This window comes from Salmo salar, chromosome ssa01 (assembly GCF_905237065.1).
Source record: "Salmo salar chromosome ssa01, Ssal_v3.1, whole genome shotgun sequence".
Lineage (NCBI taxonomy): Eukaryota > Metazoa > Chordata > Actinopteri > Salmoniformes > Salmonidae > Salmo > Salmo salar.
This window is the reverse complement of record NC_059442.1, coordinates 19,106,711-19,130,087: the sequence shown is the minus strand read 5'-3', so window position 1 is coordinate 19,130,087 and position 23,377 is coordinate 19,106,711. Positions and strand designations below refer to the sequence as shown.

Below are 23,377 nucleotides of genomic sequence, written 5' to 3'. Positions count from 1 at the left end.
TCCCTTCAGTTAACTTTATGTGTTCCATACCTTCTCCTATCTTCCCTTCAGTTAACTTTATGTGTTCCATACCTTCTCCTATCTTCCATTCAGTTAACTTTATGTGTGTTCCATACCTTCTCCTATCTTCCCTTCAGTTAACTTTATGTGTTCCATACCTTCTCCTATCTTCCCTTCAGTCAACTTTATGTGTTCCATACCTTCTCCTATCTTCCATTCAGTTAACTTTATGTGTGTTCCATACCTTCTCCTATCTTCCCTTCAGTTAACTTTATGTGTTCCATACCTTCTCCTATCTTCCATTCAGTTAACTTTATGTGTGTTCCATACCTTCTCCTATCTTCCATTCAGTTAACTTTATGTGTGTTCCATACCTTCTCCTATCTTCCCTTCAGTTAACTTTGTGTGTTCCATACCTTCTCCTATCTTCCCTTCAGTTAACTTTATGTGTTCCATACCTTCTCCTATCTTCCCTTCAGTCAACTTTATGTGTGTTCCATACCTTCTCCTATCTTCCCTTCAGTTAACTTTGTGTGTTCCATACCTTCTCTTATCTTCCCTTCAGTCAACTTTATGTGTGTTCCATATCTTCTCCTATCTTCCCTTCAGTTAACTTTGTGTGTTCCATACCTTCTCCTATCTTCCCTTCAGTCAACTTTATGTGTGTTCCATACCTTCTCCTATCTTCCCTTCAGTCAACTTTATGTGTGTTCCATACCTTCTCCTATCTTCCCTTCAGTTAACTTTGTGTGTTCCATACCTTCTCCTATCTTCCCTTCAGTTAACTTTGTGTGTTCCATACCTTCTCCTATCTTCCCTTCAGTTAACTTTATGTGTGTTCCATACCTTCTCCTATCTTCCCTTCAGTCAACTTTATGTGTGTTCCATACCTTCTCCTATCTTCCCTTCAGTTAACTTTGTGTGTGTTCCATACCTTCTCCTATCTTCCCTTCAGTTAACTTTGTGTGTTCCATACCTTCTCCTATCTTCCCTTCAGTTAACTTTATGTGTGTTCCATACCTTCTCCTATCTTCCCTTCAGTCAACTTTATGTGTGTTCCATACCTTCTCCTATCTTCCATTCAGTTAACTTTATGTGTGTTCCATACCTTCTCCTATCTTCCCTTCAGTTAACTTTATGTGTGTTCCATACCTTCTCCTATCTTCCATTCAGTTAACTTTATGTGTGTTCCATACCTTCTCCTATCTTCCCTTCAGTTAACTTTATGTGTTCCATACCTTCTCCTATCTTCCATTCAGTTAACTTTATGTGTGTTCCATACCTTCTCCTATCTTCCCTTCAGTTAACTTTATGTGTGTTCCATACCTTCTCCTATCTTCCCTTCAGTTAACTTTGTGTGTTCCATACCTTCTCCTATCTTCCCTTCAGTCAACTTTATGTGTTCCATACCTTCTCCTATCTTCCATTCAGTCAACTTTATGTGTGTTCCATACCTTCTCCTATCTTCCATTCAGTTAACTTTATGTGTGTTCCATACCTTCTCCTATCTTCCCTTCAGTTAACTTTATGTGTTCCATACCTTCTCCTATCTTCCCTTCAGTTAACTTTATGTGTTCCATACCTTCTCCTATCTTCCCTTCAGTTAACTTTATGTGTTCCATACCTTCTCCTATCTTCCATTCAGTTAACTTTATGTGTGTTCCATACCTTCTCCTATCTTCCCTTCAGTTAACTTTATGTGTTCCATACCTTCTCCTATCTTCCCTTCAGTTAACTTTATGTGTTCCATACCTTCTCCTATCTTCCCTTCAGTTAACTTTATGTGTTCCATACCTTCTCCTATCTTCCCTTCAGTTAACTTCTTGTCTTTACTTCAAGTTGTAATATATGTTGATTTGAGGTTGTTCATGTGGCGGGGAAGGGATAAATCCAACGAGCGTGCACACACACACACGCGCGCGCACACACATGCACACACATTCCTCTACAGTCTCATCATCCACTTTTTTTCACACATAAGGATGAGTGAAGAGCACTACACACACACACACACACACACACACACACACACACACACACACACACACACACACACGTGCACACACACACACGTGCACACACACTCCTTTTGAGGCATATAATAACATCTCAGCACACATTTACAGAACGAGGGAGCTCTTGTCTGGAGAGATGAAGAGAAGAGAGGGAGGAAGCGAGAGAGAGAGAGAGAGATGGAGTAGTTGTGGTTGTTGTAGATGATTATTTGCTGTTTATGCGAGGGGCCTGCGTGAGACAATCACTTCAAGTGCCCTCCAATCAGGGCCTGAGTACAGTGGCGAGGGGTGGGGGTTGGGGCGAGACCTAACGAACCCTCTACCCTCCTACCCTCGCTCTCCTCTTCTCTCCTCTTTTCTCCACTCCTCTGTCCACTCCGTCACTTCCCTCCACTCCACTCTGCAGTACTCTTCATTCCATTCCATTGTGCCACTGAGCCCAAGGGCAAAGCCCTCTCTCTTTCCTCCACTCTCCTCCTTTCTCTACCCCTCCCTCTCTTCTCCCTCTACACCCTCTTTCTGCACCAGGGGATTCAGGCAGCAAGTTTAAAGAATAAAAGGCCTCACTGAAACTTGTGTGAAAGAGAAAGAGAGCGAGAGAGAGAAACAGAGAGAAAGAGAGAGAGAGAGAGGAAGAGAGAGAGAGAGGAAGAGAGAGGAAGAGAGAAAGAGAGACAGACACAGAGAGAAAGAGAGAGAGGAAGAGAGCGAGAGAAAGAAACAGAGAGAACGTTTAGAATAAGGAGTCATGTGGCCTCCCCAGTGGCACAGCGGTCTAAGGCACTGCATCGCTTGAGGCATTACTACAGACACAGCTTCGATCCCGGGCTGTATCACAACCGGCCGTGATCGTGAGTCCCATAGGGCGGAGCACAATTGGCCCAGCATCGTCCGTGTTAGGGGAGGGTTTGGTCGGGGCTCATCGCTCTCTGGCGACTTCTTGTGGCGGGCCGGGCGGCTGCAGGCTAACCTCGTCGTCAGTTGAACTGCGTTTCCTCTGACACATTTGTGCGGCTGGCTTCTGGGTTAAGCGAGCGGGTGTTAAGAAGCTTGGCGAGTCATGTTTTGGAGGACGCATGACTCAGACTTCGCCATTCCGAGCCCATTGGGGAGTTACAGCGATGAGAGAGGATCGAAATTGGGGAGAAAAAGGGGTAAAATACATGTTTTTTTTTTTTTTTAAGTTACCGGAGTTAGAAAAAGACAATGAAGGGGCTAATGAGAGAGATATGGAACGATAGAGCCATTTGTTCTCTTCTGACCGGGGTCATCAGTGTGTGATCTGTGACAACACTGTGACCTGCTCTTCGTGTCACCTCTGACCTTCAGCCCAGCCAGTACGACCAGGAGTTTTACGACCCGACCATGTTTGCTTACAAACGCGTCTCCAACAGTGCAATGACGCGTGTTTACCCCAGTGTTGAAGGCGAGACATGGTCCACCGGTCGCCCCTCGCTGTCCCTCTCGCTCTCCTCCTTGTTCTTAATGGTAAACTAACAGATTGTAAACATGCTGCTAGCACTTCTCTCCCTCTCTCTCTCTACCCCCTCCTTCCCTCACTCTCTCTCTCTCTCTCTCTACCCCCCTCCTTCCCTCACTCAATATCTATTTTTTCTGGGGGTATTTTTTAAACAATGTCCTTCATGTTAGAGTGGTTACTGCAGCAGAAGGACATCATTAGCGCTGTGGTTAAACTGTAATTTACACCATTAGAGAGGCAGGAGCCAATTTTATTGGCTAGTAAATTTCAGCTCTGAAATATTTAGACCATATGGCTCAATTTGTGTAATAACCTTAATTTCTGCACCCTTCAGGTCCTGGTGGCTGCTGGGCCTGGCTGGCTGGCGGAGTGAGGAGCGTACACACACACACACACAGACAGACACACACACACACACACACACACACACACACACACACACACACACACACACACACACACACACACACACACACACACACACACACACACACACACACACACACACACACACACACACACACAGTGCTAGACAGTAGCAGTAGCTGCATCAGATTAATGCAGTGTCAGGTTGTCTTTGGGTGAATGCGTGCGAGCAGCAACCAGATGGTCCCGGGGCTGATGACTGTCAGGGGTCCTGATCTGATCAATCGCATGTATTAATACATCTCCCTTCACCAGGGGCCCCAGGGGCCCTACACACAACATCTGGAGAGGAGGGAGGAAGGAGGGAGGCGGAAGAGGAGGAGAGGGGTATTGTGTAGGAATGTATATGTCCAGTATTAATACATCTGACTTCATCAGGGGTCCAGGGACCACAACACAACATCAGGATGAAGAAGGAAGGAGGAGACGAGAGAGGGAGGAGGGAGGGAGAGAGGGAGGAGGGAGGGAGGAAGGAGAGAGGGGAAAGAAAAAAGGAGGGAGGGAGGATAGTGTGACTAAGTTAAGTGGAGAGTAGAGAGAAGAGAGAGGGAGAGAATGATGAGAAAAAGAGGGAGAGCTAGAGGGAGGATATAGTAAAGAGAGAAAGAGGGAGAGCTAGTGGGAGGATACAGCATGGAGAGAAAGAGGGAGAGCTAGTGGGAGGATATACCAAGGAGAGAAAGAGGGAGAGCTAGTGGGAGGATATAGCAAGGAGAGAAAGAGGGAGAGCTAGTGGGAGGATATAGCAAGGAGAGAAAGAGGGAGAGCTAGTGGGAGGATATACCAAGGAGAGAAAGAGGGAGAGCTAGTGGGAGGATACAGCAAGGAGAGAAAGAGGGAGAGCTAGTGGGAGGATATAGCAAGGAGAGAAAGAGGGAGAGCTAGTGGGAGGATACAGCATGGAGAGAAAGAGGGAGAGCTAGTGGGAGAATATAGCAAGGAGAGAAAGAGGGAGAGCTTGTGGGAGGATACAGCAAGGAGAGAAAGAGGGAGAGCTAGTGGGAGGATATAGCAAGGAGAGAAAGAGGGAGAGCTTGTGGGAGGATACAGCAAGGAGAGAAAGAGGGAGAGCTAGTGGGAGGATATAGCAAGGAGAGAAAGAGGGAGAGCTAGTGGGAGGATACAGCATGGAGAGAAAGAGGGAGAGCTAGTGGGAGGATATAGCAAGGAGAGAAAGAGGGAGAGCTTGTGGGAGGATACAGCAAGGAGAGAAAGAGGGAGAGCTAGTGGGAGGATATAGCAAGGAGAGAAAGAGGGAGAGCTTGTGGGAGGATACAGCAAGGAGAGAAAGAGGGAGAGCTAGTGGGAGGATATAGCAAGGAGAGAAAGAGGGAGAGCTAGTGGGAGGATACAGCAAGGAGAGAAAGAGGGAGAGCTAGTGGGAGGATATAGCAAGGAGAGAAAGAGGGAGAGCTTGTGGGAGGATACAGCAAGGAGAGAAAGAGGGAGAGCTAGTGGGAGGATATAGCAAGGAGAGAAAGAGGGAGAGCTTGTGGGAGGATACAGCAAGGAGAGAAAGAGGGAGAGCTAGTGGGAGGATATAGCAAGGAGAGAAAGAGGGAGAGCTTGTGGGAGGATATAGCAAGGAGAGAAAGAGGGAGAGCTTGTGGGAGGATATAGCAAAGACAGAAAGATATAGCAAAGAGAGAAAGAGGCTGGATCTGGAATAGGATGTGAGGAGTGAATAGTTGTTACTTTAGCATCTCTAGATTGGTGTGCAGTATGTGTGTGTGTGTGTGTGTAACCGCGGTCTGCCAGGCGGGCGCAGGGTTCTGGCGGACCAGACCGCCTGCGTTCTGTACCCTCATTCTATCCGATCGCCATGACGACCCCATTAATCATCCACACTGGCATGGAGAGGAGCTCCCAGCCCAGTCAGAGATCAATACACACACACACATACAGGCTTATTGCTTATATCCGTGGTTGATCTCCCTCTCAGTAGTGGACATTAGTGAGGAGAACATCAAACCATCTGCTCTGAAGGCTGTCAGACTAGAGAGGAGAAAACTACGCCAGACTACACATTAAATACACTGCTGATTAACTGCCAACTTCTCTCCCATAAACCTAAGAACTTCACCAACCTGTTCAACCACATAAAAACAGACTTGCACTGTTTTTAGACAAAAACATTCATGTTTAACTCATTTAAATAGGTTGGTGGAGTTCTTTATGCTAATTGAAGAGAAAGGGAGAGAGGAGGAGAGATGAAGAGAAAGAGGAGAGAGAGGGAGAGAGAGGAGGAGAGAAATGGACAAAAACATTCATGTTTAACTTAAATAGGTTGGTGGAGTTCTTTATGCTAATTGAAGAGAAAGGGAGAGAGAAGGAGAGAGGAGGAAAAAGAGGAGAGAGATGGAGAGAGGATGAGAGAGGAAGAGAAAGAGGAGAGAGATGAAGAGATGAGGAGAGAGATGGAAAGAGGAAGAGAGAGGAGGAGAGAGGGAGAGAAAGAGGAGAAAGATGTAGAGAGGAAGAGAGAGCGGGAGAGATGGAGAAAAGAGGAGAAAGGAGGAGAGAGGAAGAGAGAGGGGGAGAAAGGAGGAGAGAGGAAGAGAGAGGAGGAGAGAGATGGACAAAAACATTCATGTTTAACTTAAATAGGTTGGTGGAGTTCATTATGCTAATTGAAGAGAAAGGGAGAGAGAAGGAGAAAGGAGGAAAAAGAGGAGAGAGAGGGAGAGAGGAAGAGAGAGATGGAGAGAGATGGAGAGAGGAGGAGAGGAGGAGATAGAGGAGAGAGATGGAGAGAGATGGAGAGAGGAGGAGAGAGAAAGAGAGAGGAGGAGAGAGGAGGAGAGAGAAAATGAGAGGAGAAGAGAACAAAGAAAACGAATACGGAGTAGAGAATCAACTTGTGATTAGTGAACAGTTGTCTACAGTAGGATCTATAGACAGCAGAGTGTGGAGTCCACAGAGAAACAGGTGTGATAGCATAAGGCCAGAGGTAGAGAGCTACGATCCCAACCTCCCAAACCCGGCCCCCAGCCAAAAGACCCATCTGCAGCCTCACACACAGACATTTATTTTTATTTTACATTTTTATTTAACCTTTATTTAACTAGGCAAGTCAGTTAAGAACAAATTCGTATTTACAATGATGGCCTACCCTGGCCAAACCCTAATGACGCTGGGCCAATTGTGCTCCGCCTTATGGGACTCCCAATCACGGCTGCTTGTGATACAGCCTGGAATCGAACCAGGGTCTGTAGTAACATACATACACACACACACACACACACCAGTAGAACAGAGGTGATTTCATGAACATCCATAAACATTCGTGTGATTTGTAACCTTGCCTGAAGACTTGTCTTAGCTCCTGGCACTAATGCCTTGGCTTTAGCTCCGAGAATTAATAGTCTTGTGTCTATTTTTGTGTCTCTTTCGTTCTTTCTTTCGTTCTTTTTTTCTCAGTGAGCGACTGAGAATGACTTCACGCGCCCAGTGTCACAAATGACCATGGTGGCATTCTGGAGCGGTGGTGTGGTGTGCTGAGGGGATGATATCACAGAGAGGCATTGGCATGGCGATCTACTGATGTCAGGCTGTTTACTGAGCTGCCAGGTTACATTTAGACTGGCTGACAGGCAGCAGGGGAGGATCTGTGTGTGTGTGTGTGTGTTTGTGTGTGTTTGTGAAAGGCACATTTAGAGGTATTCTCCATGTGGGAGTGTTGGAGCAGACTTGGCGTGGAGGTGGAGGATTGTGGGAAGGGCCCTGGAGGACAGGAGCCCCTGGCTGTGTGTGTGTGCCTGGAGGCCACTTCACTGGCAAACAGATGGCACCAGCACCACAGGCTGTGACCAACACATACACGCAATGATAATACAGACACACATGCATATCGTGTGTGTGTATTGTCTTACCGGTACTGTCAACGCAGTAATAGTAGAGGTGTTGAGTGTGGGGTCTGTGTGCTGTTTTCTGTACACCAGGCGATACTGTGAAATCCTTCCATTGGGTTGTCCAGGCTGTGTCCAGTTCAACTGTACTGAGTACGCACCTGCCATCACACAAACAGATATTACATACAGTGAGAATAACATAGGAAGTCAAACATCACCTTTTCTTCCCTCCCTCTAATTCATCTCTCACTCACTCGTCGGTGTGACAATAGGAGGCGCAATGTCCTCTGGACCCGCCTCCATGGTGACAGCTGAAGCCCATTGGCTGCGAGCAGAGCCCCGGGAGTTGTGGGCAAGTACACTGTACTGGTATTGTCTGAAGGGCTGGAGTGCGTCGCTGGCGTCGATGAACTCTAGCGGCCCATTGGACCAGATAAACACCAACAGCTCCTCCTGCGTCCCCATTGGTCGCCTGGCAGGAAACAGGAAGAGCAAGTGAGTTACCCTAACTAACCCTGAGGTTGATCTCTAAGCCTTAGTTACAACTTGAGCGACAGATAGAGAGAGAAATAGAGAGCAATAGGAGAAGGGTTAAAAGATGGCGTTGAAAAGAGAAGAGAGAGAGGAGGAGAAGGAGCGAAAAGGGGCAAGGGGATGAGGATGGAAGTCTCTAATCGTTCCAACTGCATCAAAACAACATTGCGTGCGCGTGTGTGTCTTGGTTCACAATGTACACCTAAACTACAGCTGGACTTGATGACATAGCTCCAAACACCCCTCTACCCCTTCCTCCAGCTCTCACAAATTTAACCAACCGCATGTCTCCATCAGAAACCTCTGGATCTCAGAATCACAGATCCACTGAAGTCCCCAAAGTCTATAGCAAGCCCCCCTATACATACTGTATTAAGTGAGAGAGTCAGACAGTGTGTGTTTGGTCATGCTAAGCATGATCTGAATGCTCTACTGTACTCCTTCCTCTGGGATGAAATTCTTCTACTGAATTTGAGTAACTCCAATTTTGGTTTACCAAAGTCTGAAGTTAGGATTCTTCCCTCAGCCTGTATGCTAATGATGTTTCCACAGGACTTATCAAGGCTTAGATACTCTCTGACCCTGCATACAGATAGAAACCACTGGTCAACAGCACACACTTGACCTTGACCTTGACCACAAACAAACACACGCAGACAAACACACACACACACACACATGCACACACACAGGCAGACACATGGGTGCACGCACACAACACACACACCAGGCAGATGAAAAACTAGCACACTGGGTAGTCGATATGCAGACTAAACATACACATACACTACCATTTAAAAGTTTGTGGTCAATTAGAAATGTCATTGTTTTAGAAAGAAAAGCCCATTTTTTGTTCATTAAAATAACATCAAATTGATCAGAAATACAGTGTAGACATTGTTAATGTTGTAAATGACTATTGTAGCTGGAAACGGCAGATTTTTTATGGAATATCTACATAGGCGTACAGAGGCCCATTATCAGCAACCATCACTCCTGTGTTCCAATGGCACGTTGTGTTAGCTAATCCAAGTTTATCATTTTAAAAGGCTTATTGATCATTAGAAAACCCTTTTGCAATTATGTTAGTACAGCTGAAAACTGTTGTCCTGATTAAAGAAGCAATAAAACTGGCCTTCTTTAGACTAGTTGAGAATCTGGAGCATCAGCATTTATGGGTTCGATTACAGGCTCAAATGGCAAGAAAGACCTTTCTTATGAAACTTGTCAGTCTATTTTTGTTCTGAGAAATTAAGGCTATTCCATGCGAGAAATTGCCAAGAAACTGAAAATCTCATACAACGCTGTGTACTACTACCTTCACAGAACAGGCTCTAACCAGAATAGAAAGAGGAGTGGGTGGCCCGGTGCACAACTGAGCAAGAGGACAAGTACATTAGACTGTCTACGGTAGTTTGAGAAACAGACGCCTCACAAGTCCTCAAACACCAGTCTCAACATCAACAGTGAGGAGGCAACTCCGGGATGCTGTCCTTCTAGGCAGAGTTCCTCTGTCCAGTGCCTGTGTTCTTTTGCCCATTTGAATATTTTATTTTTATTGGCCAGTCTGAGATATGGCTTTTTCTTTACAACTCTGCCTAGAAGGCCAGCATCCCGGAGTCGCCTCTTCACTGTTGACGTTGAGACTGGTGTTTTGCGGGTACTCTTTAATGAAGCTGCCAGTTGAGGACTAGACACTCTAATGTACTTGTCCTCTTGCTCAGTTGTACACCGGGGACTCCCACTCCTCTTTCCATTCTGGTTAGAGCCAGTTTGCGCTGTTCTATGAAGGGAGTAGTACACAGCGTTGTACGAGATCTTCAGTTTCTTGGCAATTTCTCACATGGAATAGCCTTCATTTCTCAGAACAAGAATAGACCGACAAGTTTCAGAAGAAAGGACTTTGTTTCTGGCCATTTTGAGCCTATAATCGAACCCACAAATACTGATGCTCCAGATACTCAACTAGTCTAAAGAAGGCCAGTTTTATTGCTTCTTTAATCAGGACAGCAGTTTTCAGCTGTGCTACCATAATTGCAAAAGGGTTTTGTAATGATAATTTAGCCTTATAAATGATAAACTTGGATTAGCTAACACAACGTGCCATTGGAACACAGGAGTGATGGTTGCTGATAATGGGCCTCTGTACGCCTATGTAGATATTCCATTAAAAATCAGCCGTTTCCAGCTACAATAGTCATTTACAACATTAACAATGTCTACACAGTATATCTGATCAATTTGATGTTATTTTAATGGACCAATGTGCTTTTCTTTCAAAAACAAGGACATTTCTAAGTGACCCCAAACTTTTGAACGGTAGTATACGTATTCCAGGTGGACTAAACACAAACACGACACACACCAACACACACCAACACACATACAAAGCAGATTAGAAAGTCTCCCCTTAATCTAAATGACCTTGTAAACTAAGAGGTGCTTGATGATGTTATTACTATGACGTTATTGCCTGTGTATGAATGGTTACTACCTGTGTATGAATGGTTATTACCTGTGTATGAATGGTTATTACCTGTATATGACTGTTATTACCTGTGTATGAATGGTTATTACCTGTGTATGACTTATTACCTGTATATGAATGGTTATTACCTGTGTATGAATGGTTACTACCTGTGTATGAATGGTTATTGCCTGTGTATGAATGGTTATTGCATGCGTATGAATGGTTATTACCTGTGTACGAATGGTTATTGCCTGTGTATGAATGGTTATTACCTGTGTATGAATGGTTATTACCTGTGTATGAATGGTTATTACCTGTGTATGAATGGTTATTACCTGTGTATGAATGTTATTACCTGTGTATGAATGGTTATTGCCTGTGTATGAATGGTTATTGTCTGTGTATGAATGGTTATTACCTTTGTACAAATGGTTACCTGTGTATGAATGATTATTGCCTGTGTATGAATGTTATATAACCTTTGTATGAATGGTTATAACTGTGTACGACTGGTTATTGCCTGTGTATGAATGGTTATTACCTTTATATGAATGGTTATTACTTTTGTATAAATGGTTATTACCTGTGTATGAATGGTTATTACCTGTGTATGAAGTATGAGGTGATGAGTCCATTGGGCTTGTGGGGGGGGTTCCAGCAGACCTGGATGACTGTGGCTCCTGCTGCTGTCACTGTGGGGGGGTCCATGTCCTCTGGAGGGGCCTCAGAGGTACGCACATACACCCCCTCACCCAACCCACACCCATCTGACATGGAGAGACATGGAGAGACATGGAGAGACATGGAGAGACATAGAGAGACATGGAGAGACATGGAGAGACATGGAGAGACATGGAGAGACATAGAGAGACATAGAGAGACATGGAGAGACATGGAGAGACATGGAGAGACATGGAGAGACATAGAGAGAGGGGGGAGTACAAAGAAGACAGAATTACCCAGTTGTGTTCTAAATACTTGATAAGGTGAGTTAACTACGAATAATTAAGTATAAAACACTGTCTCTCAAGGTAGTCTGTCACTGGTCATTCCCAGTCCGTACCGGCTTGGCAGGCCTGGACTCTGATGTGGTACTGGGTGTATGGGTCTAATCCAGACACACTGAGGTACTGGTCCTGTCCCACCGTACGCATCACAGACCTGGCACTTCCTGGATTCAACAGGATGTTGTAATATAGAGGAAGACTGGTGTTGAACACACCTGAGAGAGGGAGGGTGAGAGTGAGAGAATGAGAGAGAGAGAGTGAGAGAGAGAAAATGAGAGAGAGAGATAGAGATAGAGAGAGAGAACATGACAGAGGATGAGAGAGAGAATGAGAGCGAGAGAGGGAGAGAATGTGAGAGAGAACGAGAGAAAGAGAGCATTCTTACTTTGTATTCCCATGACATCTCTCCTGTGTTTTGAATGCAATGTGGCTAGCTAGCAAAGTAACTCACAGATAAATATTGAGATGTGGCTTATTAGGTGGTTCCCTATTAGAAAGGCCCTACATGAAAAATACAGTTTGTGCGATGGGGGACTAATAAACCAGGGTGTGCTGGTTCTGTTCCATTGATCAGTGCTCTCTGATTTATCCTGCCTTTGGCCACGGACGCTCCCATACGCTGGATTTACTACGCCATTGTGGGTAATTTAGTAGGATCTGAACATGGTCAGATGGTCAAGGGGACAGTGCATCACAGAGAGACTGATATGGATGAGCACAGAGAGACAATGAACAGTCAGGACCAAGACATAACTGTCTATATGCAGAGAGGTGGGAGGAGATATGGGAGGTCAGGGCAGGATGCATCCCCTCTCACCCTCTGTGTACCTATTCTTTATTAGGATCCCCAATACGTCGATGTATGTGTGTGTGGTTGTGTGTGCGTCTGTGAGTGTTTGGCTGTGTGTGTATGCGGGCTTTGGCTATGATTGTCTGCCTGAAGTAATCCATCTAGAAATATTATCTTCTCATTATGTGTGTTTACTATGAGAGGGGCCTGAAATAGCACACAGACACATCAATAGGCAGGCTATTCTAGAGTCATTACAGGTTGATTCTAAAAGAGGGGAAGTATTGCCTGGTCTCTCACGCTTGGTTAGGCTGCTGGACCCAGGGTTTGGAGTGTGTGTGTGTGTGTCTGTACGTGCATGTGTGATTATATGCGTGCGTTTAAGCATGTGCGCGTGTGTGTGTGTGTGAGTGTGTGAGTGTGTGTGTGTGTGTGTGTGTGTGTGTGTGTGTGTGTGTGTGTGTGTGTGTGTGTGTGTGTGTGTGTGTGTGTGTGTGTGTGAGTGTGTGAGTGTGTGTGTGAGAGTGTGTGTGTGCGTGTGTGGAGGGGGGGTAATTATGTGTGGGGGTAAGGCGTGCGTGTGTGACAGATCGCTACTGAAGGGTCTCTCCTGGCTGCTGTGGCTGCCATTACCCCTGATCAGGCTCTGTGTGGAGTTGAAAGTGGGGAAGTGTAACGCTGCTGATTAGTTATAAATAATAGAACTTAAGGAGAGCTCCCATTGAACCTCTGAGGCAGCCTGGCACAGATCAAAGTACTAATACGGGCAAGGTGTGTGTGTGTGTGTGTGTCTCAGCAGAAGGCTACATCTGCTGAGGGAGAAAGCTATGAGGAAAGGTGAATAATTTAAATGTTTCATTTGTTAAGATAATCAGGCCATTCTCAATGCATCCTGGAACTCATGAATGCTGAATGACCTATCAGCCTATAGTTGGTGTGAATTATGGAAAGGTACCTCTGATGGGAATATGAACAAATTGTGTGTGTGTGTGTGTGTGTGTGTGTGTGTGTGTGTGTGTGTGTGTGTGTGTGTGTGTGTGTGTGTGTGTGTGTGTGTGTGTGTGTGTGTGTGTGTGAGTGCGGAGGCAGAGGTAGAGGCTAGTGGATTAGGGACATGAGACAGAGGTCACAAACAGCCTTATTGAGAGGTTGGGTGCGTCACATTTATTTTGTCATAGCTATGTTATGTATGAGCCTACAGGGCCCGAGCCACTACCCATTGGTGGACCACTGCATTAGGGAAGTCTTTCCCACATCATAAGTGAGGAAAGCCTGACTCCAGTACAGATAATATATACTTCAGCCAACTCCTGACTATTGCTGTCATGCCAGTCATATATGGCATGACAATGAACCAACATGCCAGTGACCTGGCTGAAACATACATATTTGGACAACCAGATAAGGGGAGTAGCGGGTAGACAGAGAGGGGGGTAGTCACTGACCTGGGGGTTTCCAGGAGACGAAGAGAGAGCGGGGGCCAAACACGGTGACGTTATGAGGGGGCGGGACTCCCAGAGGGGAGGAGACTGGTGTCTGGACGATGTATCGGTTACTCAAACCACTACCGCCCGAGGTAGTGGCCTCCAACACAAACACATACCTGAGGGAGAGGAAGGGAGAGAGAGTCTGTAGTGTTACACGATGGGAAAACACAGAGACACACACAGAGACACAGACACACAGACACATAGACACACAGACACACAGACACACAGACACACAGAGACACACACAGAGACACACACAGAGACACACACAGAGACACAGACACACAGACACACAGACAGACAGAGCCACAGAGAAGCGGTCCAACACATTTTTTCTTCAGATGATATATTATATACTGTAAACTGAGTGCACAAAACATTAAGGTCACCTTCCATTTTGCCCTCAGAACAGCCTCAATTCGTTGGGACATGGACTCTACAAAGAGTGGAAAGCGTTCCACAGGGATGCTGGCCTATGTTGACTTCAATGCTTCCCACAGTTGTGTCAAGTTGGCTGGATGTCCTTTGGGTGGTGGACCATTCTTGATACACTCTGGAAAATGTTGAGTGTGAAAAACCCAGCAGCGTTGTGGTTCTTGACACAAACTGGTGCTCCTGGCACCTACTACCATATCCCGTTAGAAGGCACTTTAATAATTTGTCTTGCCCATTCACCCTCTGAATGACACACATACACAATATATGTCTCAAGTGTCTCAAGGTTTAACATCCTTCTTTAACCTGTCTCTTCCCCTTCATCTACACTGATTGAAGTGGATTTAACAAGTGACATCAATAAGGGATCATATCTTTCATCTGGTAAGTCTATGTGATGGAAAGAGCAGTGTTCTTAGTTTTTTGTACACTCAGTATATACACTGAATAAGAATATAAAAGCAACATGCAACAATGTGAAAGATTTTACTGAGTTACAGTTCATATCAGGAAATCAGTCAATTGAAATAAATCCATTAAGCCCTAATCTATGGATGTCACATGACTGGGAATAGAGATATACATCTGTTGGTCACAGATACCTTCAAAACAAATAAGTAGGAGAGTGGATTACAAAACCAGTCAGTATCTGGTGTGACCACCATTTGCCTCATGCAGCGTGACACATCTTGATCAGCATGGTGATTGTGGCCTGTGGAATGTTGTCTCGCTCTTCTTCAATGGCTGTGCGAAGTTGCTGGATATTGGCGGGACTTGGAACACGCTGTCGTACACGTCTAGTTAAATGCGTACCTTTGAGAGGACTATACACCAGCTGCCCCCTTATATCCTCACCATAAAGACTATCCTAATATCCTGCATATGAATGTGTGTGTGCGCGTGCCTGTGAGTGTAATAATGTGACGCACTTAGAGAAAGCCTCCAAAGCCTCACATACACACATTCATGACATCAGAAGACATATTAGCCTTTAAAAGGCGGAGGGTCGCGGGTGTTCAGGCCTACATAAGCTGTGTAAGTGGGACACATTTAACATTGAAAGCCTTTAATTCTCTATAAAGTCCACACACACACATTAATAGCTGTACATTAGCTATTGTTCCAGCGCAGGCAGCTTTAAACAGGCTCATTACCAGTTACGTAGAGGGTTAGACCAGGGCACTGAAACACATTAAAACCACTGATTTGTCACTTCGTCATATGTTTCATATAGATACTGCAATAATATCACACAGAGAGAGGAGGGAGGGAGGGAGAGAGAGAGGAGGGAGAGAGGGAGAGAGAGAGAGAGGGAGGGAGGGAGGGAGGGTGAGAGAGAGAGGAGGGAGAGAGAGAGAGAGGAGGGAGAGAGAGAGAGAGTGAGAGAGAGAGGAGGGAGGGAGAGAGAGAGAGAGAGAGGGAGGGAGGGAGGGAGGGAGGGAGGGAGGGAGGGAGGGTGAGAGAGAGAGTAGGGAGAGAGAGAGAGAGAGAGAGGAGGGAGGGAGAGAGAGAGAGAGAGAGAGAGAGAGAGAGAGCGGGAGGGAGAGAGCGAGAGAGTGAGAGAGAGAGGAGGGAGGGAGAGAGAGAGAGAGAGAGGGAGGGAGGGAGGGAGGGTGAGAGAGAGAGTAGGGAGAGAGAGAGAGAGGAGGGAGAGAGAGAGAGAGTGAGAGAGAGAGGAGGGAGGGAGAGAGAGAGGGAGGGAGGGAGGGAGGGAGGGAGGGAGGGAGGGAGGGAGGGAGGGAGGGAGGGAGGGAGGGAGGGAGGGAGGGTGAGAGAGAGAGTAGGGAGAGAGAGAGAGAGAGAGAGAGGAGGGAGGGAGAGAGAGAGAGAGAGAGAGAGAGAGAGAGAGAGAGAGCGGGAGGGAGAGAGCGAGAGAGAGAGGGAGGGAGGGAGAGTAAATATAGAGAGAGTTTATAGTAGCACAGTTCAGGGAGAAAGCAACACCTTACCAACAATATTGGTAAAGTGAAATGTGTGAGTGTATACGTGTGTGTGTTCCCGAAGGGGCTGACTGGGGGAGAGGTTAATACCCCAGTCATCACAGACACTTCCTTCTCTGGTGAGGTAAGTGACAGCTAATCAACATTGTCATAAATAATCAATGACCATCGAGCAGACCACTTTACACAAATACGCAGGCACGCACGCACACACACGCGCACACACACACACACACACACACACACACACACACACACACACACACACACACACACACACACACACACACACACACACACACACACACACACACACACACACACACACACACACACACACACACGAACACATCTCTAAAATAATAGGGCCAGTGCTCTCTATGTAATTACCGGTGCACGGCTAAATCAGGAGAAGAAAGGGAGAATGGGAACATTTTAGAAAAGGAGAGAGGGATTGGGACTGGAATGCCTCCTTGCAGGTTATCTGGAATTACAAAGTGTGTGTGTGTGTAATCAGGAGTTAGGAAAATATTTTGTCACACATGTCTCTTCTCCCAGAGGATGGGAGGTCAACAAACAGAGGGATGAGGGATGGGGAAGAGGATAAGAGGGGGGGAGAGGAGGGGGAAAAACATGTCAAATACACAACTGTTCTTGAAAACATAAACCATTGAATGATCTTTCGCTGTGGCATTACTGTGAGATGTGTGTATTCTCCCATACAGTAGGTACTGTACACATAGCCACTTTGCCTTCCGTTGTATTTGCCTATCATTGTCTATACAGTCCTCCTCATCATCTACTCAATGTCAACTCCAGATAAGAGCTCTCAGACAGGACAAAATAACTAATACATTGGAGAGCAATGTGACAGAGCCAATTCAGTTAAACTAAATTTAACTCAAATAAACTCAGAGCTCAGACTGATCTCCTGCTCCATAAAGAAAGAATGATGCAAGGTCTCACTACACGTGTCCTGTTAGTGTCTTTAAACTGAACCACATGCAATCTCACCAAGACTAACCTTGATTAATGAAGCTTGAATAAAAAGAAATGAATAAAAAAGATGGGAGTGTGTACAAACAAACAGATGATCAGATTGAGCCTGGTGGTTTGTCGTGTGTTTGATCGTCATCTGTCATACAGCAGTCAAATATTGATTCATTAAATTACACAAACACAGGTGAGTCCTGAGAGAAAGACAGATAGAATGAGCGAGCGTGCAAGAGAGAGAGAGAGAGAGAGAGAGAGAGAGAGAGAGAGAGAGAGAGAGAGAGAGAGAGAGAGAGTAACGTGGCTGGACTGATAGGATAGGCTTTATTATCATGACCCTGACACACAGAGCAGACATCATAGTGGAGGGCATCCTGACACACAGAGCAGACATAGTGGAGGGCATCCTGACACACAGAGCAGACATCATAGTGGAGGGCATCCTGACACACAGAGCAGACATCATAGTGGAGGGCATCCATATCCATATACTATCAGATGGATTGGAGCTAAACAGTGTTTTGTTGTATTACAATAGAGAAAACCCTAGTCAGTAGCTTTCTATCTGCTTTGGCTGTTAGTGGGGATGGACATGGGAGGAGGAAGTTATCTTTAGTCAGTCATGGTTAGGGGGTTCATGAGATGTTAGGTTTGTGTAGTTGCTATACCTGAGCTATAGATGTGTGTGTGTGCGCATGCGTGTGTAAATGTGTAGATGTGTGTGTATTAAGTGTGTGTGTGTTACCATACCTGGTGTTGGGCTGCAGTTGTGTGTCTGTGTAGTTGTTATCCTGGCTGTCTCCAGCAAACACAGTCACACCGTCTCGGAGTAGACGGTAGCTGGCCACATGTCCGTTAGGCTGTAAGGGCTGGTCCCAGTACAGCTCTACTGCTGTAGAGTTTACCACCACATGTCTAGGGCTGGACCACACTCCTAGACACAGAGAGAGAGGGAGAGAGGGAGAGAGGGAGATATATATAGAGAGAGAGAGGGGGAGAGAGAGAGCGAAAGAGAGAGAGAGGGAGGGGGAGAAAGGGAGAGAGGAGGAAAGAGAGAGATATATAGAGAGAGAGGGAGAGAGGGGAGAGAGAAAGAGAGAGAGAGAGAGCGAGAGAGAGAGAGAGAGAGAGAGGGAGAGAGAGAGCGAGAGAGCGAGAGAGAGAGGAAGAGAGGGGGAAAGAGAGAGAGGGAAAGGGAGAGGGGAGAGAGAGAGAGAATATTTTTTTATTATGTAACATTAACAAATCTAAATCAAACAAAAATGGAAACTGAAAATGTTTATTGTTGTGAGTGTGTATGTGAGTGTGTGAGTGTGTATGTGACTGTGTGTGTGTGTGTGAGTGTGTGTACCTGTGGGAGCGTCTTGCAGAGTGCGTCCTGTAGATGGCTGACTAGCTCCACAGCCCACCGCTGTACAGGCCACCAACACAAAGCTGTAGTCAGAGTGAGGCTGCAGACCTGAAACGCACACACACACCGTTACAAACAGACTTACACACACATACTGTACACACGTTCAAAGACACACTTACTTGAGCGAAAGAGAAGAGAAGAGCGTGATAGAAATAGTGAGACAGAAAGAAGAGACGGCCTGAGAGACAGAGACAGAAAGAAGAGATGGGAAGAGAGACAGAAAGAAGCGATGGGAAGAGAGACAGAGACAGAAAGAAGAGATGGGAAGAGAGACAGAGACAGAAAGAAGCGATGGGAAGAGAGACAGAGACAGAAAGAAGAGATGGGAAGAGAGACAGAGACAGAAAGAAGAGATGGGAAGAGAGACAGAGACAGAAAGAAGAGATGGGAAGAGAGACAGAGACAGAAAGAAGCGATGGGAAGAGAGACAGAGACATAAAGAAGAGATGGGAAGAGAGACAGAGACAGAAAGAAGAGATGGGAAGAGAGACAGAAAGAAGAGATGGGAAGAGAGACAGAGACAGAAAGAAGCGATGGGAAGAGAGACAGAGACAGAAAGAAGCGATGGGAAGAGAGACAGAGACAGAAAGAAGCGATGGGAAGAGAGATAGAGACAGAAAGAAGAGATGGGAAGAGAGACAGAAAGAAGCGATGGGAAGAGAGACAGAGACAGAAAGAAGAGATGGGAAGAGAGACAGAGACAGAAAGAAGAGATGGGAAGAGAGATAGAGACAGAAAGAAGAGATGGGAAGAGAGACAGAGACAGAAAGAAGCGATGGGAAGAGAGACAGAGACAGAAAGAAGCGATGGGAAGAGAGACAGAGACATAAAGAAGAGATGGGAAGAGAGACAGAGACAGAAAGAAGAGATGGGAAGAGAGACAGAAAGAAGCGATGGGAAGAGAGACAGAGACAGAAAGAAGCGATGGGAAGAGAGACAGAGACATAAAGAAGAGATGGGAAGAGAGACAGAGACAGAAAGAAGAGATGGGAAGAGAGACAGAGACAGAAAGAAGAGATGGGAAGAGAGACAGAGACAGAAAGAAGAGATGGGAAGAGAGACAGAGACAGAAAGAAGAGATGGGAAGAGAGACAGAGACAGAAAGAAGAGATGGGAAGAGAGACAGACAGAAAGAAGCGATGGGAAGAGAGACAGAGACAGAAAGAAGAGATGGGAAGAGAGACAGACAGAAAGAAGAGATGGGAAGAGAGACAGGCAGAAAGAAGCGATGGGAAGAGAGACAGAGACAGAAAGAAGAGATGGGAAGAGAGACAGAGACAGAAAGAAGAGATGGGAAGAGAGACAGGCAGAAAGAAGCGATGGGAAGAGAGACAGAGACAGAAAGAAGAGATGGGAAGAGAGACAGAGACAGAAAGAAGAGATGGGAAGAGAGACAGGCAGAAAGAAGCGATGGGAAGAGAGACAGAGACAGAAAGAAGAGATGGGAAGAGAGACAGAGACAGAAAGAAGAGATGGGAAGAGAGACAGAGACAGAAAGAAGAGATGGGAAGAGAGACAGGCAGAAAGAAGCGATGGGAAGAGAGACAGAGACAGAAAGAAGAGATGGGAAGAGAGACAGAGACAGAAAGAAGAGATGGGAAGAGAGACAGAGACAGAAAGAAGAGATGGGAAGAGAGACAGAGACAGAAAGAAGAGATGGGAAGAGAGACAGAAAGAAGCGATGGGAAGAGAGACAGAGACAGAAAGAAGAGATGGGAAGAGAGACAGAGACAGAAAGAAGAGATGGGAAGAGAGACAGGCAGAAAGAAGCGATGGGAAGAGAGACAGAGACAGAAAGAAGAGATGGGAAGAGAGACAGAGACAGAAAGAAGAGATGGGAAGAGAGACAGAGACAGAAAGAAGCGATGGGAAGAGAGACAGAGACAGAAAGAAGAGATGGGAAGAGAGACAGAGACAGAAAGAAGAGATGGGAAGAGAGACAGAGACAGAAAGAAGAGATGGGAAGAGAGACAGAGACAGAAAGAAGCGATGGGAAGAGAGACAGACAGAAAGAAGAGATGGGAAGAGAGACAGAAAGAAGAGATGGGAAGAGAGACAGAGACAGAAAGAAGCGATGGGAAGAGAGACAGACAGAAAGAAGAGATGGGAAGAGAGACAGAAAGAAGAGATGGGAAGAGAGACAGAGACAGAAAGAAGAGATGGGAAGAGAGACAGACAGAAAGAAGAGATGGGAAGAGAGACAGACAGAAAGAAGCGATGGGAAGAGAGACAGACAGAAAGAAGAGATGGGAAGAGAGACAGACAGAAAGAAGAGATGGGAAGAGAGACAGACAGAAAGAAGAGATGGGAAGAGAGACAGAGACAGAAAGAAGAGATGGGAAGAGAGACAGAAAGAAGCGATGGGAAGAGAGACAGAAAGAAGCGATGGGAAGAGAGACAGAGACAGAAAGAAGAGATGGGAAGAGAGACAGAGACAGAAAGAAGAGATGGGAAGAGAGACAGAGACAGAAAGACGAGATGGGAAGAGAGACAGAGACAGAAAGAAGCGATGGGAAGAGAGACAGAGACAGAAAGAAGCGATGGGAAGAGAGACAGAGACAGAAAGAAGCGATGGGAAGAGAGACAGAGACAGAAAGAAGAGATGGGAAGAGAGACAGAGACATAAAGAAGAGATGGCCTGAGAGACAGAGACAGAAAGAAGAGATGGGAAGAGAGACAGAAAGAAGAGATGGGAAGAGAGACAGAGACAGAAAGAAGAGATGGCCTGAGAGACAGAGACAGAAAGAAGAGATGGGAAGAGAGACAGAAAGAAGAGATGGGAAGAGAGACAGAGACAGAAAGAAGCGATGGGAAGAGAGACAGAGACAGAAAGAAGAGATGGGAAGAGAGACAGAGACAGAAAGAAGAGATGGCCTGAGAGACAGAGACAGAAAGAAGAGATGGGAAGAGAGACAGAAAGAAGAGATGGGAAGAGAGACAGAGACAGAAAGAAGAGATGGGAAGAGAGACAGAGACAGAAAGAAGAGATGGGAAGAGAGACAGAAAGAAGAGATGGGAAGAGAGACAGAGACAGAAAGAAGAGATGGGAAGAGAGACAGAGACAGAAAGAAGAGATGGGAAGAGAGACAGAGACAGAAAGAAGAGATGGGAAGAGAGACAGAGACAGAAAGAAGAGATGGCCTGAGAGACAGAAAGAAGCGATGGGAAGAGAAAGAGAGAGCGCCCCATATACATGGCCCTATAATGTGGGCAGCATCCCATCTCCATCTGAGTGAGGAAGGATCCATAGCGCTCCATGTTAAATGATGCATGCCTTAACTCAATAATGAAGCAACGTAAAGACGAGCGGTGACACAGGATAGGAACCACACTGCAATGACGTGATCTATTCTAATTCTAATACCTGTGTATGCATTAACACTATAGCACAGTCCTGATGATTTATTTATGTACAGGCTGTACATCCCTGTTGGTCTGTCTGTCACTCTGTTCTGTAGATTCATTTCAATATACTCTACAGCCCTCCTCTTTTAAACGGTCAGGGACAAACATGTTCAAATTCAGCACAAATTCAATTCACATTTTAAATAGAATGACTTATAATATTGAATCTGATCGTGTAACGTTGTTGCCTTTAAAATTATGTGATTAACAAATTAACATTCACATTTAAAATAATGTTTAGATTCTAAATTTAAGTAACTGAAGTAATTATTTTACGGCATATATAAAAATAACCAGCTAACCAGCTAATTTAGCAATATCATGTAAAACCTATTTACAATAATGACTTGACAAAACAAACGAAATGAATAATTGCAGACAATAAAACTGATATATTTATTCGGTATGATGATATAAACAGAAATATAATATCTTTCTTCCATCCTTCTTTTTCCAGTCATACAAATGCATGTTTGTATTGTATCATATTTCTTACTGTTCTACTGCAGTCAACAGAAGCCACTGAAAAACATCAAATAATAATCTATAGTTGAAATTCAGAAGAGACAGAGAACCGTGTCCCTACAGGGCCAGGCAGCGTGGTGTGCAGCAGGATATACGCCTGCACGCCTCCCAGTCATGTTGTTTAAACGGCTTCCTTCCTTCCATCGGCCAGGCTAGTTAACATGCTACACAGCCCTCCCTACTTAACCCAACCCCAGATCAATGTTCCCACAACGTTCTGCTGGGTTTGGGTTAAATGAAGAACTCTGTCAAGCATACTAAATGCTAGGGACAGCATCAGACCGGCAACGGTAAGACTTCACTACACAATGGAAGCAAGCATTGTGTGTGTGTCAGAGTGTGTATTCTAGCATTGTGTGTGTCAGAGTGTGTATTCTAGCATTGTGTGTCAGAGTGTGTATTCTAGCATTGTGTGTGTCAGAGTGTGTATTCTAGCATTGTGTGTGTCAGAGTGTGTATTCTAGCATTGTGTGTGTCAGAGTGTGTATTCTAGCATTGTGTGTGTCAGAGTGTGTATTCTAGCATTGTGTGTCAGAGTGTGTATTCTAACATTGTGTGTGTCAGAGTGTGTATTCTAGCATTGTGTGTGTCAGAGTGTGTAT

The 23,377-nt window shown here is 45.5% G+C and overlaps 1 protein-coding gene across 3 annotated transcripts in view; it reads right to left on the bottom strand.

Annotated features, from left to right (window-relative positions):
- ush2a (Usher syndrome 2A (autosomal recessive, mild)) overlaps positions 1–23,377 on the bottom strand; it is a 436,139-nt gene that overhangs the window by 44,963 nt on the left and 367,799 nt on the right. For all 3 annotated transcript variants that reach the window (XM_045714834.1, XM_045714836.1, XM_045714830.1), the window contains 7 exons: positions 18,783–18,890; positions 18,182–18,365; positions 14,019–14,176; positions 11,840–11,998; positions 11,381–11,543; positions 8,027–8,244; positions 7,794–7,930 (listed from right to left, as the gene is read on the bottom strand). In XM_045714834.1, the coding sequence (XP_045570790.1) occupies positions 7,794–7,930; positions 8,027–8,244; positions 11,381–11,543; positions 11,840–11,998; positions 14,019–14,176; positions 18,182–18,365; positions 18,783–18,890 (1,127 nt within the window). The remainder of the gene's footprint in view (positions 1–7,793; positions 7,931–8,026; positions 8,245–11,380; positions 11,544–11,839; positions 11,999–14,018; positions 14,177–18,181; positions 18,366–18,782; positions 18,891–23,377) is intronic.